The sequence below is a fragment of the Myotis yumanensis genome, unplaced genomic scaffold, assembly GCF_028538775.1.
Source record: "Myotis yumanensis isolate MYYU_CA2020_CCGP unplaced genomic scaffold, mMyoYum1.0.hap1 SCAF_15, whole genome shotgun sequence".
In the NCBI taxonomy this organism is placed as follows: domain Eukaryota; kingdom Metazoa; phylum Chordata; class Mammalia; order Chiroptera; family Vespertilionidae; genus Myotis; species Myotis yumanensis.
The window spans coordinates 19,907,140-19,924,183 of NW_027223766.1; the positions used below are offsets into that span (position 1 = coordinate 19,907,140).

Consider the following 17,044-nt stretch of genomic DNA (forward strand, 5'->3'; position numbering starts at 1 on the left):
GGCAGAGCTGGGATTCAAACTCAGGTGTGTGACTCCAAAGCTCATGTCTGTATCCACTCTGCTGGGCTGCCTGTCCATTTCAGCATGTGCTACTCGAGTGCAAGCCATTGCTCCAAGCACCTAGCTTCCCTCACCCCCACCCCCACCCACTCGCACATGCTAAGTGTGAAAACTCGCCCTAGCCGGTTTGGCTCAGTGGATAGAGCGTTAGCCTGCGAACTCAAGGGTCCCAGGTTCGATTCCGGTCAGGGGCATGTACCTTGGTTGTGAGCACATCCCCAGTAGGGAGTGTGCAGGAGGCAGCTGATCAATGTTTCTCTCTCATCGATGTTTCTAACGCTCTATCCCTCTCCCTTCCTCTCTGTAAAAAATCAATAAAATATATTTAAAAATAAATAAATAAATAAATGTGAAAACTCTTCTAAGAAAACTTATCTCATAGGTGGAGGTGAATGTACTTACTCCGTATTAACAATAGGCTTTCAGATATGGCTCCTGTTCTTTTTGAGGAAAATTAAAGGGAAAGTTAGAATATAGAAGGTCTTCAATTTTTTTTTATTCAATTATTATTCATCATGACCTTGCCCTAGACTAGAGTTAAAACCTTAACAGCACTGAATTTTTAAAAAACATTTTAAACAATCTCCAAGGGTAATTCATGATTATATGCATCTAAATGATTTTTATGGCTTTAAGGTGGCAGATACAGTGACTCTGTGGCTCCCTCTTGTGGACCATTAAAGCAAGTAGTAGTAGAGTCTCAAGAACCAAAGGTTTTTCTTATTAAAACCCTCTTTTGTCTAGTAAGTAAATATCAGTGTCATTTCCTGCCGTGCCATTTGGGTGGTAGAGAAAAGAGCCTCTGGGAGAGAGTTGGGAGGAATACTGCCAAGATGTGTTGATTCCCCAGCCCTTATGTTTCCTTAACCTGTATATCTTGTCCACACTCTAACATGAGGGAAAAGCAAGAGAGAAGTATTGCTTCTGACTGTGTCTGCTAGCCCACATTTCATTTCTTTCTTATGTATGTATGTATGTATGTATGGGTGGGTGGAAGTAATTCCCATGATCATTAAGTAACACCGCTCATTAAGTATTGGTAGAGGCTGCAGCTGATGAGTTTGTTCACGGTCACATAGGGAGGTAATGTGATATTTTAGACGAGAACCACCAGAGCCAACAGCTCTTTAAAAGTAACTTGATTAATTCACGGAGCCTGTTGGGTTTCTAAGCTGGATTGGAATGTGGGTAACCATGCAAACTAGAACAAGCCTGGGACTTAAATAGTCCTAGCCTGGCAAAAGCTGGACTCTAGGCAACGTTTATCTACTGGTGTATTATGCTATGAAATAAATAATGGCGCATCGCATGTTACAGCATGAGCTCATGAGAATATTGGTAATAGGGTCAGATTTTGTGTATTATGGTCAGAGGGTGAGGTTTTTAGTAATTAAATGAAAGCACTAATTAATGGTATAGTTACCATTTTCTGTTCCCAGTTCCCTCTTTTATATATTCCTAATTACTCAACTTGATACTTTCTCTATAGTGGCCTCTACTTGCTTGTTTCAATATAAGAATTTTATTTTTAATCATCATAAGGAGTGTGTGTGTATGTGTGGAGAGGGGAAGAATTTGGGGCAGGAAAGACCAAACCTGAAGAAACAAAATTTCCATCTTAAATGAACTTATCACACTTCATCCTTGATTTATAGTTGATTCTTTCCTTAGATGATATTTTGGAAGCTCATCTAGAACAGTTCTCTCTAAGTTTCTTTTACAAAACTTAGTCTCCAGTTTGGCATTGTGTTTTAGCAGTCATTGACATATGCTCCTATGTGCTTGTTCTGCTGAGGGTTTATTTTAAGGAAATCAATCAGAATGTGCTCAAAGATTTAGTTATAAGAATGTCTATTTCAGAATTGTTTGTAAGAAGACTGAAGGTTAGAAACAGCCTAACAGCAAGAATTATGTAGCCCTAACTGGTTTGGCTCAGTGGATAGAGTGTCGGACTGCAGACTGAAGGGTCCCAGGTTCGATTCTGGTCAGGGGCATGTACCTTGGTTGCGAGCACATCCCCAGTAGGGAGTGTGCAGGAGGCAGCTGAATTGATGTTTCTCTCACATCGATGTTTCTAACTCTCTATCCCTCTCTCTCCCTTCCTCTCTGTAAAAAATCAATAAAGTATTAAAAAAACAAACAAACAAGAATTATGTAAAGGAGACCCACCCTAAAGTACAAAGTTAACTATTTTATGTGCCACACTTGGCCTATGATCTGGGCTGAGGGGAAAGGCAGGTGCAGTCCCCCTGGGCCCCAGTTAGAGAAATATCAGAGGCATGTTTGTAAGAAGCAGTCTGTCCCTTTGGCAGAGAAGACAGCCCTTCAGGTAGTGAAGCTTGGAGGACATCTCTGCTCTCCTAAGACTTGACTTTCATTTGCGTTTAGAACTTGGTGTAAAGGGTGAGTTCAGGAAAATTCAGCCCATTCAATAATGACTCTTTAAAATGAAGAAACTGGCACAGCAGATAGATAATTAAGCAAAACGGTGCAAGAGAGCAGCAAAACTTAACAGTGATTAAAAAGCACTTCACAGAAAAAGGTTGCCATCAAACTGATGACCATTGTGACCAAATTTTCTACCGCTCACTTAACTAAAGGAAGCAATAACTTCGTTGTAATGAACAACTTCAAGAATTCAGAGAAAAAGATAATAAGACAACAAAAATAATTGAAACATGTACATTCAGAATCAGGAAATAAAAGGAGCAATTGTTTCAATAAAGCTCAGATATGAGGGTATTTGGTAGGCATACCAGGTGAAATAAGCACTAAATAAGATAATGAGCAGAGCAGATAGAAACGGGAAAACAAAAGGAACAAATCGTTTTAAAAGATGTGGAGAGAACACCCATGAGATAGCAGACAGGCAAAGGTGGTTCAAGATAACAGTTTAGAGTCTCTGAATAATAAGCTAAAATAGTGGAACTAAATAAATGTTTAGAGATATAATTCAAGAAAACTTTTTAGAAATAACACTTAAATTTGCACGTTGAAAAAGCACACTGTGTACCGTGGGATAATGACCAAGAATAGTTAACGTGAGGTCTAGCCTAGCAAAGTCATTGGACTTGAAAGATACAGAGAGATGCTGTGGGTGGCCATGCAAAAAGACCAAGTCACTTATGAGGGGAATGTAATGGGCCTGCCTCTGATTTTGCATCTCAATACAAGAAGACAATGAACCAATACCTTCAAATAAACTCAAAGGAGAAAAATGAGAACCATGAATTTTATATTGAATATTTATATTCAGTCTGTTCTTCCAGTACGAAGGCTACCAAGAAAAGCTTTGAGCATTCAAGAATATATTGTTTATGAGATATGTTGTTTTCATGAGCCCTTCTTGAAGAAACTACTAAAGGATGAACTTAACCAAACAAAAGATAACTGGGGAAGCCATGGCAAAAGGATTTGAATATTGAATGTATTTAGTTCTAGAGCTGAACCTAAAATTAAAGTGGGCTTTAGAGTGGAAGAAAACAAAAGTGCTCTGATAACTAACAAACATTGGAAGAGGAAGAGGGAAAGAAGGTGATAAGGTGATTTCCTCACATTAAAGAATGATATCTAAAGCTGTTAAACAAGTAGTAGAACTGTACGCTTATTTAACAAAATGAAGGTATTTTTGCAAATTGTAATGTTGTACCAGTGCCCTTCAGTAGAGGACTGGTTGATTAGATTATGGTTCATTCATTTGATGGAATACTTTATAGTCTTAAAAAAAAAGAAGAAGGCATTCCGGGAAATAGCTTCAAGATAAATTAAAAAGCAAGGCGCAGAATAGGTTGTATACTATGCTATCATTTATGTAAAAGTAGTAGAAAAATCCTATATAATAAAGAGCTAATATGCAAATGGTCATCACGCCCTCGTGCCCTCGTGCCAGGGCCGGGGGACCTGAGACCACACACCCCTACACCTGGCGGGGCTTGACGGGGTGGGGCTGGCCAGGTCTGTGTCTCGAGCGATTTCGAGGTGCTTGCGGATGGGCAGGGACTTAACTCTGGGTCCCACCGTGCGCCTCAGACTCTGACAGGAGGGAGATTTTCATATACATTTTACTAATTTTCTTTCCTCTCTGACACTTCTATTATAGAGAAAGGGCAAATAGCAATACTAAAATATTTCCTCTAATTAATTTCCTTTTAATGTGCATGAATTTCATGCTCTGGGCCACTAGTATTATATAATGATGTTTCCATATGTTTGATCAAAAAACTCAGGATACACAAGAAGCTTTGGGGAAAAAAAAAAGATTATCATTTTACAGAAGGGCTTACAGTCAGTTGGATGGGGGACCTGATAAGAGAGGTTTTTTACTGTGTTCTTTTCTTCCTCCCTCTTCCTTTCTTGCTTATTTTTTGAAACATGTGGATTATATGTTCAAAAATTAGATTGGTGAAAAAAATCAAATATGCCTCTCTCCCCCCTGGGTTCCGGCCCTGTGTTAAGCCTTAGGCGGTACTTTGTGGTAGTGTTAATTGCCAGGTCCCATGGGACTTTGGGTTCTTTGCAGAACGTGATATTTTCAGGGACAGGCTCCCCAGGCCTCAGGTGAAGAAAACACTTCCCTGGATGATTTGCCGTTTCACCTGGACAGTTCTCTGCCCTTCCTTAGATTGTCTCTGAAGTAACCGCTTATTGTTTGGGTGCTTCTATCATTAAGTGAACGTCTGTTTATCCTGTGGTGTAGGCTGTTTTTTGAGTTATTCTTGCTGAAAGGCATTAGGCTCCTGTGATGAGAGAGCACTTCCCTTAAGTTAATGTCTGATATTCATTCTCAACTTAATATGGTCAAAACAGAACTCTTGATAATTAGTGCCAACCTCAGGGTTCTGTGAAATAGGAAAAGGACATGAGTTATGGTTAGTTTTTTTCAGTTAAGGAAAATGAAACATCTGGAAGTTGTGACTTGTCAGAAGTCACCCCGAAAATAGGAGTAAGGCAGGGGGAGGATACAACTATGATCTTGTGGGAAGAGTCCCAACTTCCAGACAATGCCAGCTGTCTTCACCTCGGACGTGTGAATCCTGCCATGTTGCTACGGGGACTTAGCATGGTGTGTTGAGTGGTTGGGGTTTACCCCTCAAATGAGGCTCATTCATTGTTTTGGATCTTATGCAATTGTCCTCTCAAAGAGATTCTCAAATTTACTTGAAGATGTATTAGTTTGGACCAATCATTTGAAAGCAGTGATTCTACTGTTAGTGTATATCTGCGTGTGCACATGATGTGATAAATTGCTAATGATAAAATTGTTATCTTTTGTGTGTAAGATAAATTGAAGGGATGCTCATGACCTTGAACTCTTATAGGTTACTTTTCCATAATGAATAGAATACGTGTCTTCTGCAACATTTTGTAAAACTGTGAAGTACCTTATAAGTCAGGGATGATGGTGCTGGTATTGTATGAATTAGATCTAGTCTGCTCCCCACATACTCATTTCCTTCCTCTCTGACCCTTCCAGGTAGGGTCACATTAAAGACGTGCATTTCATACATCATCTTTTTCCTCTCTGCTTCTTTTTTTGCACATACTGTCATCTAAATAAGGACAATTTTGAATGATGGTGTACATAGGATTTTTATAATAAACAGTTAACAAACAATACTTTTTAAGATTTAAAAAACGTATGAGTACTACTGTGGACACAGTCGTTTTAAACAGACAGATCTGTATTTTAAAATCCAGTTGTCATCCTGAATTGGCTGTGTGACCTTGGGCAGATTACTCAATCTCTCTCAGAGTGTGGGGAGCTGATATAGGGTTAAGCCTCAGACTGACCTGTGAGCAAAGCCACAAACAATTCCCAGCTTAGAGGGCACAGTCCTCTTAGCATAATTAGGCTTGACCTTATAACGCTCCCTAGATCTTACTTGGGAAGCTAATGGGCGAGGGAAGTGCAACAAGAACAAAAACAAGTGAAACTCACAAGAACAGTGTGAACAAGTGAAACTCACAAGAACTGTGTAACTATGGAAACCACTACCTTGTTTACCGCTCACGATAAAATAAAGGCTCAGCTTGCCTTGCGATCTTTCTCTGTGGCCTCAGCCAGGCACAGGAAGATCCACGGAGACTAAAGAGAGCTAGAGAGTTCTGAACACTGTCTCCGTGTAAAACATTCTTTGCCGACTCCGTCCACACCTTTGGGAACCCCTGGACCGCTGGGGCTGGCCCCCAGCATCAGAGTTAGTGTTCTCGTGTGTAAAGTGGAAGATAGTAATATTTTGAGATTATTGAGAGCTAAATGAGATACTGGTTGTGAAGCCCCTGGATCATTGCTTTCACTGAACTTGTCTGCCCCCATTTCCTCAAAGGTGCTACTTCTAGTTCAAACATAATCACTTGATAGTAATAGTTTTACGTTTTGGTTCCAGTCCTTTTAATATGTTACATTGTTAAAGACCAAGATTTAACTCTACTACTGTTCTAGGTTCTTTGGATTTTAAACTCACTGGAATAAAAAATAAGGGAAATGAACCACAGAACAGTGTGCATTATTTAATTCTGGCTTATGTGAGTGGACGGAATGTTTCAAACACAGTATGCATTTATTCCACACTTATTCAATGTATTTCACCTATACCTACTTGGCACTATTATGTAGCTTTGGAATACAGAGATGAAAAAAATAGTTTGTGCCTGTATTGGAGGTCGTGGTTTGTCAAAGGAGACAGGTCAGTGAGCAGTTACAATACGAGATGAAGAGTGTCTGACAGGTGTGTGCGCACAGGAACCTTGGAGATCCCAGAGGAGGTGCTTCCCCTCGCTCTCAGGAGGGAGTGCGTGTGGAGGTGGGAGTTCAGGTGTGCTTCCCAGGGAAGGTGATGCCCGAGTCACATCTGGAGCAAGCCAGACCTGGGCCCTGGCCCCTTTTCTTCCAGGCTAAGAGATGGAGTTCATTTTAATATAATTGGGAGCCAGTGAATACTTTTATTTAGAGCAACATGAACAGATTTGGAGCTTAGGATAATACCTAGAAGCATAACTGTAAGTAGTGACATCAGCATCGATTTTATCATCATCTACATTGCCACTGTTTATTTAGTACTGCCTGTAGGTGACTTGTGTACACGTTATCTCATTTAATCCAGCACCCTCTGAGTTCGATATTATCGCCATATTTTGTAGAAAAGAAAACGCGGGGTGGGGGTTGGGGGGGGAAGGACACATTTGTAATACCCTTTGTAATACTTTTAGCAATAAAAATAAAAAACAAATAAAAAATAAAAAAAAGAAAGAAAACGCAGGGTAATAGAGGAGTTAGTGACTGGACCCACAAGAAGAGGATATATTTGATTACCTGATTTTCCACCTGGTGATTCTAAGTTCATGGAAGTTAAGATGAGAGATTATGATTTGCTTATCCTTACTCTTCATTTTCATGTGTTTTATATTGTGAACATTTCACTCAATTTAGAATTTAAAAATAACATATATTCCCTACAAGATCACTTTTAGGCCTTGACTGGGTAGCTCAGTTGGTTCGAGTGTTGTCCCGATAAGCCAAGGTTGTGAATCTGATCGCTGGTCAGGGCACATACAAGAATCAACCGATGAATGCATCAATAAGTGGGACAACAAATCCATCTCTCCTCTCTCTCTCTCTCTCTCTCTCTCTCTCTCTCTCTCTCATCAGTAAAGTTTTTTTAATGTAAAAGAAAATAGAGGTTTTAACACAAGTCTGTTATGGTTACTCAAAGTTTGGTTTATTCTAAAATGGCTGCTAGACTCACTAACAGAGAACATGTCAGTCTCCAGCATGGAACCACGTTTTTTCTGGGTTTTCATCTTACAGAATTTTTATCCCTACGTTTTAGAACTCTCTCTCACAGGATGTAAACTGCTTTATTCTCCATTCCATTTCCTTTTCCTCTGAATAAAATTACCTCAAGGAAATATTTAAAATGATACCTCCTTGGGATTTAAGATGTTTTAATTGCTAAAGTCTCTGATATATCTTGGGACCTGGCTTCTTAGTATGAAGCATAGTTTCAAACTAGGTTTTGTGTTTCTGTTCCATGTGTATTTAGTATATTGAGGCAATAGAGTGAGAAATGATAATTCTTGGAAGTTTAAAAAAAAAGCTGATTATTAGTGGAGCCTCACTCCTCATTATTAACTTTCTAAATGCTGTCAAAATTGGCCATTTACCCCTTCATTTTTAGTTCTTTAATAGGAATACAAGTAAAGTACCTCTTCTCTCCTAGAAGTGTGGCATAATGGCTAACATTTCAAATCTTTATTTGTATATAGCTAGAAAAGAGGTATTACAAGATAGTACATGCACAGTTTTGACTTGCTGTACTCACCTTTTACTTCTTTTATTTCAGCTCAATCTGAAATTGAAGTTTCAGTGTCTGCAAGGAATATCAGAAGGTTACTAAGTTTCCAGCGGTATCTTAGATCATCACGCTTTTTTCGTGGTACTACTGTTTCAAACTCTCTAAACATTTTAGATGATGATTATAATGGACAAGCCAAGGTATGTATAGCTTTTTCAAGAAACATTACCCTTTTGATAAGTTTAATGAAGCCTTCTTTTCTCATCTGATACTGATTTATAGAGCCTTTTTTTGTATGTGAAAATCAGTTGAGCCCATTTTTCAGGTTTTTCCTTTAGAGCAGTTGTTCGTTCATTTTATGATTAGGTATTACAGAGCAAGGGAAATTTCTAAACTAAACAAGTGAAAATGCTTTTTATTTATTATAACATTAACAAGTAGAGCAGTAGAACATTAAACTATAAGATCACAATATTCTTATTGCTGGGAAGAATGTTATGCATTATCTGACCTAATTTCTGTATTCAATAGATAAGTGAACTATGGCCTATGGAGCAAAAGGAACTTATTTGAGCTCTGATTAGAGGTAAATCAGCACAGAAAGTTAGTCTCGTGACTTTCAGTCAAATGATTTTCATACATAGTCGCTTGAATCAGTGGATTATTTTGAGGACTTAGATGTTTCTTAATTAAACCCAGTGATTTTGAGCATTATTTTTTGTACATGTTTTAAAAGAAATGTCTTAATGAAGGTGGAAGTTAGATGAACCTTTTTTTTAACAAATGAGGATTTTTAATCTTATGTTTCTATATTTGTAGAGTTTATATATATACACACACACACAAGATTTTGTAAGTTTGTGTAGATAGGGCTGGAGTACCTTTATGATAACATTAAAGTGAAAAAACTTCTCTCTTTGATAAAAGAAATCAGTGGAAAGTGTTCATGCTTTGTTTAAACTTTAAAAAGTTCACAAGGTCGTCTTTTTGGAATGAGAATGTTGATTTGTGTATGATTAGTTGTTGGTACTATTATAATCTCTACTAGTGGTGTCTTAGTATTGCTTATGTTGATCTATTTATAAATGTATACAACAATGAACTTTTGGAAACAAAATTTTTTTCTTAAAAATAAAGTTTGCAGAACTTTCATGTTACAAATATATCGTGTAAAAATAGAATCTACTTGGTTTTTAAAGTCATTGTGGTATTTATTTGTTTGGCTGAAAACTAATGTAGTAAATGCTATTGTTTTATAAGGATATTTAAAGAATATAAATACCCATAATTGGGAGTGTTTTCTAAAAAAACGAATAAAAATTTAAGCATAGCATAGTATAGATGTCAGGTGCCCAGGTTCCAGAATCAGGCCACCTGATTTAAGACCCCAGCTCTATGAACAAGTTAGTTACTTTTTGCTTGTTTCCCCATCTATAAATGAGGATTGAGAACAGTGCCTACTCGATAGTGTTGGTGTGAATAGTAAGAGTATAAAGTACTTTAACAATACCTGGAATAGAGTAAGTACTCAGTTATTATAATTTAGTTTTACTAAACTTTTAAAATCTAGTTTCTAGACCATGCAACATATGAACCATACTTCTGTGATGTAAGTTATGGTAGAATTTTTAAAAGTGTGTAGCAGAATAGAATAAGTTTTAAAAATCACTAACCTTACTTATACATTTATTCATTGGAAAACAATAATATTTGTTTTTTCAAATTGAGTTTATCTCTTTATACATTTTTTTGGAACCAGTTGGAAAGGTAATGATTAAAAGGATAATGATACATAGCATTTCTTAGAGTAAATCAATCACTTTCCATTTTCATTAACTTTTCTATGAACCATCTACTAAAGATAGTGTTATTGAAATTAAATTACAGTAGGAATGTTTGGTTTTCATTTCAGTGTATGCTGGGAAAAGTTGGAAATTGGAATTTTGATATCTTTCTATTTGATAGACTAACAAATGGTAAGTGAAGAATTCGACTTACTCGAATCACTGTGTTCTCTGGCTGCTGTGTTGCTGGTACAGCCTCTGGCGGGTCGTTGCTTCCTCTGACTTAGGAGCCTCTGCTGGCGGGGGGCGGGGGGGGGGGGGTCATTTTGTCTCTTCTGTATGACTGATTGATAAGCCTAGAGCCAGTCTCGTACATTGAGTTTTTGATTATTACTCTTAGCAGTAATCAAAAAGCCAACCACCATCACTTGGCCATCCCTCCTTAGGCTGCTGTTACTAATAACCCCCATGAATGTTATCTCGTGTTCTTGAATTTTCTTTTGGGTTGTGGCCATTTACAAGGACACCTTATGACCTGTGTTCCAGCTTGGATAGTACGGCTGTGGGTAGATGCCGGCCTTCCGAGAGACATCCTTCCCTCTAGGTCTGTGGCCCTAGGAAAGACCGGGTGCTGCGCTCCCCTCCTTGGCCGGCTGGGGAAGAGCTGCAGCTTCCTAGGGGGCGTGTCAGAATCTGCAGTGTGTGTGGTTTAAAAAAACAGGTGATTCTGCTCTGTTCATACCCCCCCCCCCCATTTTGTTGTTGGGGGGAGGTTCACGTTTCCTTATTCTCTTTGGGGATCAGTTTTACTTAGGGAAAATTTTTGGCATAAAAAAATGGGTGCTACATGCAGTTCAACTAGACTTTGTCCCTTATGTCTGTCTTTAATACATACATACATACATGCATACATACATACATCAGCGTGGAGAGCACACTGAGGAGGCCAGTCCTGGCTGCTCAGAAGGAAATGATGTGCTCTGAAAGCACCCTCCTTTTTTATTTCCCTTTGGAAGGAAGCTCCTTTCGTAAGGAAGCCAAATATGGGAAAAGGACAAGCAAATACAGCTTTTTTCATCTTGAGGGGCAGTGGTCTAGCTTTTTAGGATGCAACATCGTTCCCTCTGAGTGAAAATACCTTTGTGTTCACTGTTTGTCCAGTGACTAATGATAGGAAATAGGCAAAATGGTAAACAGTGAAGTTTGCCTCGTCTGCAAAGCCTCCCTCCGCCGCCCTTTTGTTTTGCCTCCTTTCTGTTTCTCTCCCACCTCTCCTTGGCCCTTTGGTGACCAAGTGTGGTGTCCCTCTCCCTGGCCCCCGGTGGGCTGCCCACACAGGAAAGGCTCACATCCTTTGCACAGCAGCCCTCCCTTCCAGCCTCTGTGAAAATACAGATAGTGAGGTGACAGGTGTCAGCTTCTAGGTCCGGAGAACGCCCTTTCCTAACTCAGCACGAGTCTTACTTATCTCAGGATAATATGGAAAACAGTGCACACTTAAGACCTTTACGGTTTAGCCTTATAAAACTCTGTATGTCTAACAGTTGAGAGCCTATGATTAGTCACTGGACATTTGTCACTCATTGAAATGTCTCTAAATTGCGTTTTTTCACAGTGCTAGTCGGGGCTTGGTGATGAACAAGTGTAAGGTGGCAGAAGTGCAAGCCCACGGGGCCACATTAGCCAGTTAGCACTGTGCTCTGTGTAATCTCCTCAATCCTTTTGTGGAGAAGAGGGCTGAATGGTTTCTTCTTAGGGTTGATTGTTAGGGTTTAGTAGAAGCCGCCCATGGTTAGCTACCCACCTATGATTTTACAGGTGGTGATATATATGTGTATATGTATTCATTCATTCCATAAACTACAGCTACCCAAATGTTACAGGAATTCTATACGTGAAGAGAGATACTTGGGAAACAAATCAGAGGAAATTCCTTTACTTGCATTGCTTAATTAGCACTGCTTTCCTTTCAAAACTGCTTATCCTGACATGAATTCTGGATGTATAGTTTTCCCTTCCTGCGTTTGATCCCATGCTTCCTGTATTTCTTACTCTGGTAATTTCCAAATGCTGTTGTAAGGAAGGCAGGGAGAAGGCAAGCTCAGTGATTCGCCAAGACACATGGCCGCAGCCTGTCCGTGGCAGGAGGAAAGCAGTTATTGCTGGTCAGATACATCTGACGTTCCTTCCACGGGAGTGAGTGTGAGGTGATAGGAGATGACAAGATATGCCTGTCACCCCTGAAGGCTACCTGGCGCGTGAGGACCCTGGTCACCAGGCCTGTGTCCTGGAGGTAGCCTAACCCTGTTGGCTCCCATCTGAGTCACATTCTGAAAGCTGTCAGGGCCACTGTACCTTTGGCAGTTCTGTCCTTTGATATATTTTTATGAGGGTAGTTTTTTTAGCAGTACAGTTTTTTCCAACCTTTTTTGTTTCCATTTTCATATAAGTCCTTTTGTGCCTGTTCCTTGTTTAACACATCGCTTGTTTTGAAATGTTTCATTGACTTGTGTTCTTATCCACTGGTATTAAATAGTCCATTAGTGTCTTATAAACTGAAAATGGGGGAAAAATGCTACATGCAGCTTTTCCATTCAATGTGGGTGGCCTGCTCTAATGTGGATGGCATGCTCTGACCTGACTGATTCTTGTCAGATTCCTGGGAAGTTCTTGGTGCGAGACGTTACATGTGTTGCTCTCTGCAGTGTGTTCAGATTGCAGATGAGGGTATTTTACCAATAGATTTCAGCTTTCCTGAAACCTACTCTAGACCAGTGATGGCGAACCTTTTGAGCTCGGCGTGTCAGCATTTTGAAAAACCCTAACTTAACTCTGGTGCCGTGTCACATGTAGAAATTTTTTGATATTTGCAACCATAGTAAAACAAAGACTTACATTTTTGATATTTATTTTATATATTTAAATGCCATTTAACAAAGAAAAATCAACCAAAAAAATGAGTTCGCGTGTCACCTCTGACAAGCGTGTCATAGGTTGGCCATCACTGCTCTAGACCCTAGAAATTGGTCATTTGTTTCATTAGGTTAGGAAAACGATTTTGGGAGAACCCTATCAAAACCTAAATATACAGACTGTATATACATTTTTTATATTGAGGTTATAATTGACATATAACATGTTACCTTTAGGTGCACAGTGTAATAATATGAGATATATATGTGTGTGTGTGTGTGTGTATATATATATATATATATATATGTCTCAAAATAATCACAGTAAATCTAGTAAACATCTGTCACCACATTGTTACAATTTTTTTTCTTGTGACAAGAACTTTTAAGATCTATTCTCTTAGCAACTTTCAAATGTGCAGTACAGAATCATTAACTATAGTTACCACGCTGTGTATTACATCCCAAGACTTACTTATATTTTATTTTACAATTGGAAATTTTTACCTTTTGACCCTTTCCCCCATTTTGTCCACCCCCAGCCCTGCCTCTGACATGCACAATCTGTTCTATCTGTGCGCTCAGCTTTTGGTTTTGGTTTGAGATTCCATGTATAAGTGGGGTTATACCGCATTTGTCTTTCTCTGACTTATTTCACTTAGCATGCTCTCAAAGTCCATCCATGTTGTTGCAAATGGCAAAATTTTGTTTATTTACTTGAGGCCCAGTGCTCTGGTGGGGTCCCTCGGCCTGGCCTGCGGGGATCAGGCCGAAACTGGCTCTCTGATATCCCCTGAGGGGTTCCTGATTGTAAGAGGGCGCAAGCCAGGCTGAGGGACCCCACCGGTGCATAATCAGGGCCAGGGAGGGCTGCGGGAGGGCTCCAGGGTGTGTCCAGCCCATCTCCCCCAGTCCCAATTGGCTGGACCCCAGCAGCAAGCTAACCTACCAGTTGGAGCATCTGCCCCCGGTGGTCAGTGTGTGTCATAGCAACTGGTCGAACAGTCAGAGGGACAATTAGCATATTAGGCTTTTATATATATTGATTGATTGAATTTATTGGGGGGCATCTACACTAATAAAAGAGAAACATGGTAATTAGCGTACGACCGCTACCCTTTTCATTGGCTAATCAGTGAGTATATACAAAGTAACTGTCAGCCAAGATGGCGGCCAGCAGCCAGGCAGCTGATGTGAACAGGGAGGCTTGCTTCCTTCAGTGACGGAGGACTCCAACGTTCCCCCGCCGGCCTCTGAGCTTCAGTTGGAAACATAGTAACATTTATAGAAGATAAACAAAAGCCCAGAAAGCTCCTGCCAGTCAGCCGGGATCTCAGAGCTGGAGTCGCAACATTGTTTCGAATACAGAAAACAAAGGCCAGAAACCTGCTTTCAGCTGAGCCTCAGAGAGAAAGCCGGCTCTCAGCTCCAGTGACAGCCATAGAAGGTAAATAAATGCCAGAATAAAAAAAAAAAAAAGAAAAAAAGGAGAGGTTTGGAGCTCCAGTCGCCCGCCAGCCTGAAAACAGCCCTTAGCCCCTCAGCCAGACTGGCCAGGCACCCCAGTGGGGACCCCCACCCTGAAACAACAAGATGGCGGCTAATTTGCATATTGAAGGCAGGCGGCAGCAGGCAAGGCTGTCCGCGGTCTGGGACCCGGATCTGTGACCCTGCCGGGCGGGATCAGCGGAGCCTCGAGGCTTCTCGGCACCGGGATCAGCGTGACAGGGGGCAGCGCCCAAACCCCCCCTCACGGGCCCTGCTCTATGTGAGACGGGGTAGAGCCATACCTCCCCATTGGCCCTGCCCTGAGTGTGACAGTGGCAGCGCCCCAACCTCCTGATCGGCCCTGCTCTGTGTGTGACAGGGTGTGGCGCCCCAACTCCCCCCCCCCCTCGGACCCTGCTCTGTGTGTGACAGGGGGCGGTGCCCCAACTCCCCTATTGGCCCTACTCTGTGCGTGACAGGGGGGAGCTCCTCAACCCCCTGATAGGCCCTGCTCTGTGTGTGACAGGGGGCAGCGCCCCAACCTCCCCATCGACCCTGCCTTGAGTGTGACGGGGCAGCGCCCCAACCCCCCAATCGACCCTGCTCTGAGCCTGACCAGGGGCTGCACCTAGGGATTTGGCCTGCCCTCTGCCACCCAGGAGCAGGCCTAAGCCAGCAGGTCGTTATCTCCTGAGGGGTCCCAGACTGCGAGAGGGCACAGGCCGGGCTGAGGGACCCCCTCCCCCCCCCCCCAGTGCACAAATTTTTGTGCACCGGGCCTCTAGTTGGTTAATAAAATTATATAGGTTTCAGGTGTACAATTTTATAACACAGCATCTGTGTATTTTATTGTGTGTTCACCACCCCAAGTGAAGTCTCCTCCCATCACATTTATCCCCCCTTTATCCTCTTCTACTTCCCTCCACCCCCCTTGCCCTCTGGTAATCACCATACAATGTTCTCTGTGTCTGTGAGGTTGTTTTGGGGGTGTTTTGTTTTGTTTTTGCTTAATTCCTTCACCTTTTTCACCCAACCCCTCTCCCCTCTGACAGCTATCTGTCTGTCCTCTGTTTCTGTGAGCGTTTCTATTTTGTTTTTTAGTTTATTTTGTTCATTAGATTCCACATATGAGTGAAATCATATGGTACTTGTCTTTGACTGGCTTATTTCACTTAGCATAATACTCTCCAGGTCCATCCATGCTATCACAAAAGGTAAGATTTTCTTTTTTTTAACAACCAAGTAGTATTTCATTTTATTAATGTACCACAGCTCTTTTATCTACTCATCTACTGATGGGTAGTAAGGCTGCTTCCAAATCTTGGCTATTGTAAATACACAGCAGTGAATATAGGGTACATACATCTTTTTGAATCCATATTTTGGGTTTCTTCAGATATATTGTCAGAAAGTAGAATTGCTGGGTCATAAAGTAGTTCCATTTTTAATTTTTTTTTCTCTATACTACTTTCCACAGTGGCTGCAGAGTCTGCATTCCCACCAACAGTGCAGGAGGGTTCCCTTTTCTCCACATCCTCTTCAACACTTGTTGTTGTTGGCATATAAATCATTGGAACAGAATAGAGACCCAGAAATAAACCCATACCTTATGGTCAATTAATATTTGACAATTAAGCAAGAACATACAGTGGGGTAAAGACAGTCTATTCCAGTGATGGCGAACCTTTTGAGCTCGGCGTGTCAACATTTTGAAAAATCCTAACTTAACTCTGGTGCTGTGTCACATATAGAAATTGTTTGATATTTGCAGCCATAGTAAACAAAGATTTATATTTTTGATATTTATTTTATATATTTAAATGCCATTTAACAAAGAAAAATCAACCAAAAAAATGAGTTCACGTGTCACCTCTGACACGCATGTCATAGGTTCGCCATCACTGGTCTATTCAATAAATAGTGCTATTCAATAAATAGTGTTGGGAAAATTGGATAGATAATGTGCAAAAAAATGAAACCAGACCACCTTCTTACACAATGCACGAGAATAAATGGATTAAAGACTTAAATGTTAGACTCTAAACCAAAAAAAATCGTAGAAGAAAACAGTAAAATCTCAGACATTCCTCTTAGCAATATCTTTTTCTATCTCCGTGGGTAAGGGAAACAAAAGAAAAATAAATAAAAGGGACTACATCAAACTAAAAAGTTTTTGCACAGCAAAGGAGATCATCAACAAAATGAAAAGACAATCCACTGAATGGGAGAACATATTCACCAATGATACACCTGAAAAGGGCTTAATATCCAAAATTTATTAAGTACTTATAAAACTAATCACACAAAAAATCTAATTTTAAAAAAATGGGCAAAGGACCTGAATAGACACTTCTCCAAAGAGAACATATAGATGGCCAACAGACATGGAAAGATGCTCAATGTCACTAATCATCAGAGAAATGCAAATGAAAACCACAATGAAATACCACCTCACACCTGTCACAATGGCTATCAACATTAAATCAAGATTTCCTTCTTTGTTTAT

At 40.4% G+C, this 17,044-nt stretch overlaps 1 protein-coding gene across 4 annotated transcripts in view; it reads left to right on the forward strand.

Annotated features, from left to right (window-relative positions):
- PDE7A (phosphodiesterase 7A) overlaps positions 1 to 17,044 on the forward strand; it is a 108,743-nt gene that overhangs the window by 58,449 nt on the left and 33,250 nt on the right. For all 4 annotated transcript variants that reach the window (XR_011468276.1, XR_011468277.1, XM_070392760.1 and 1 more), the window contains exons 4-5: positions 8,403 to 8,554; positions 10,267 to 10,330. Coding sequence is in view for 2 of the 4 variants with exons in the window: in XM_070392760.1 (XP_070248861.1) it covers positions 8,403 to 8,554; positions 10,267 to 10,330 (216 nt within the window). In the remaining 2 variants the exon portion in view is untranslated. The remainder of the gene's footprint in view (positions 1 to 8,402; positions 8,555 to 10,266; positions 10,331 to 17,044) is intronic.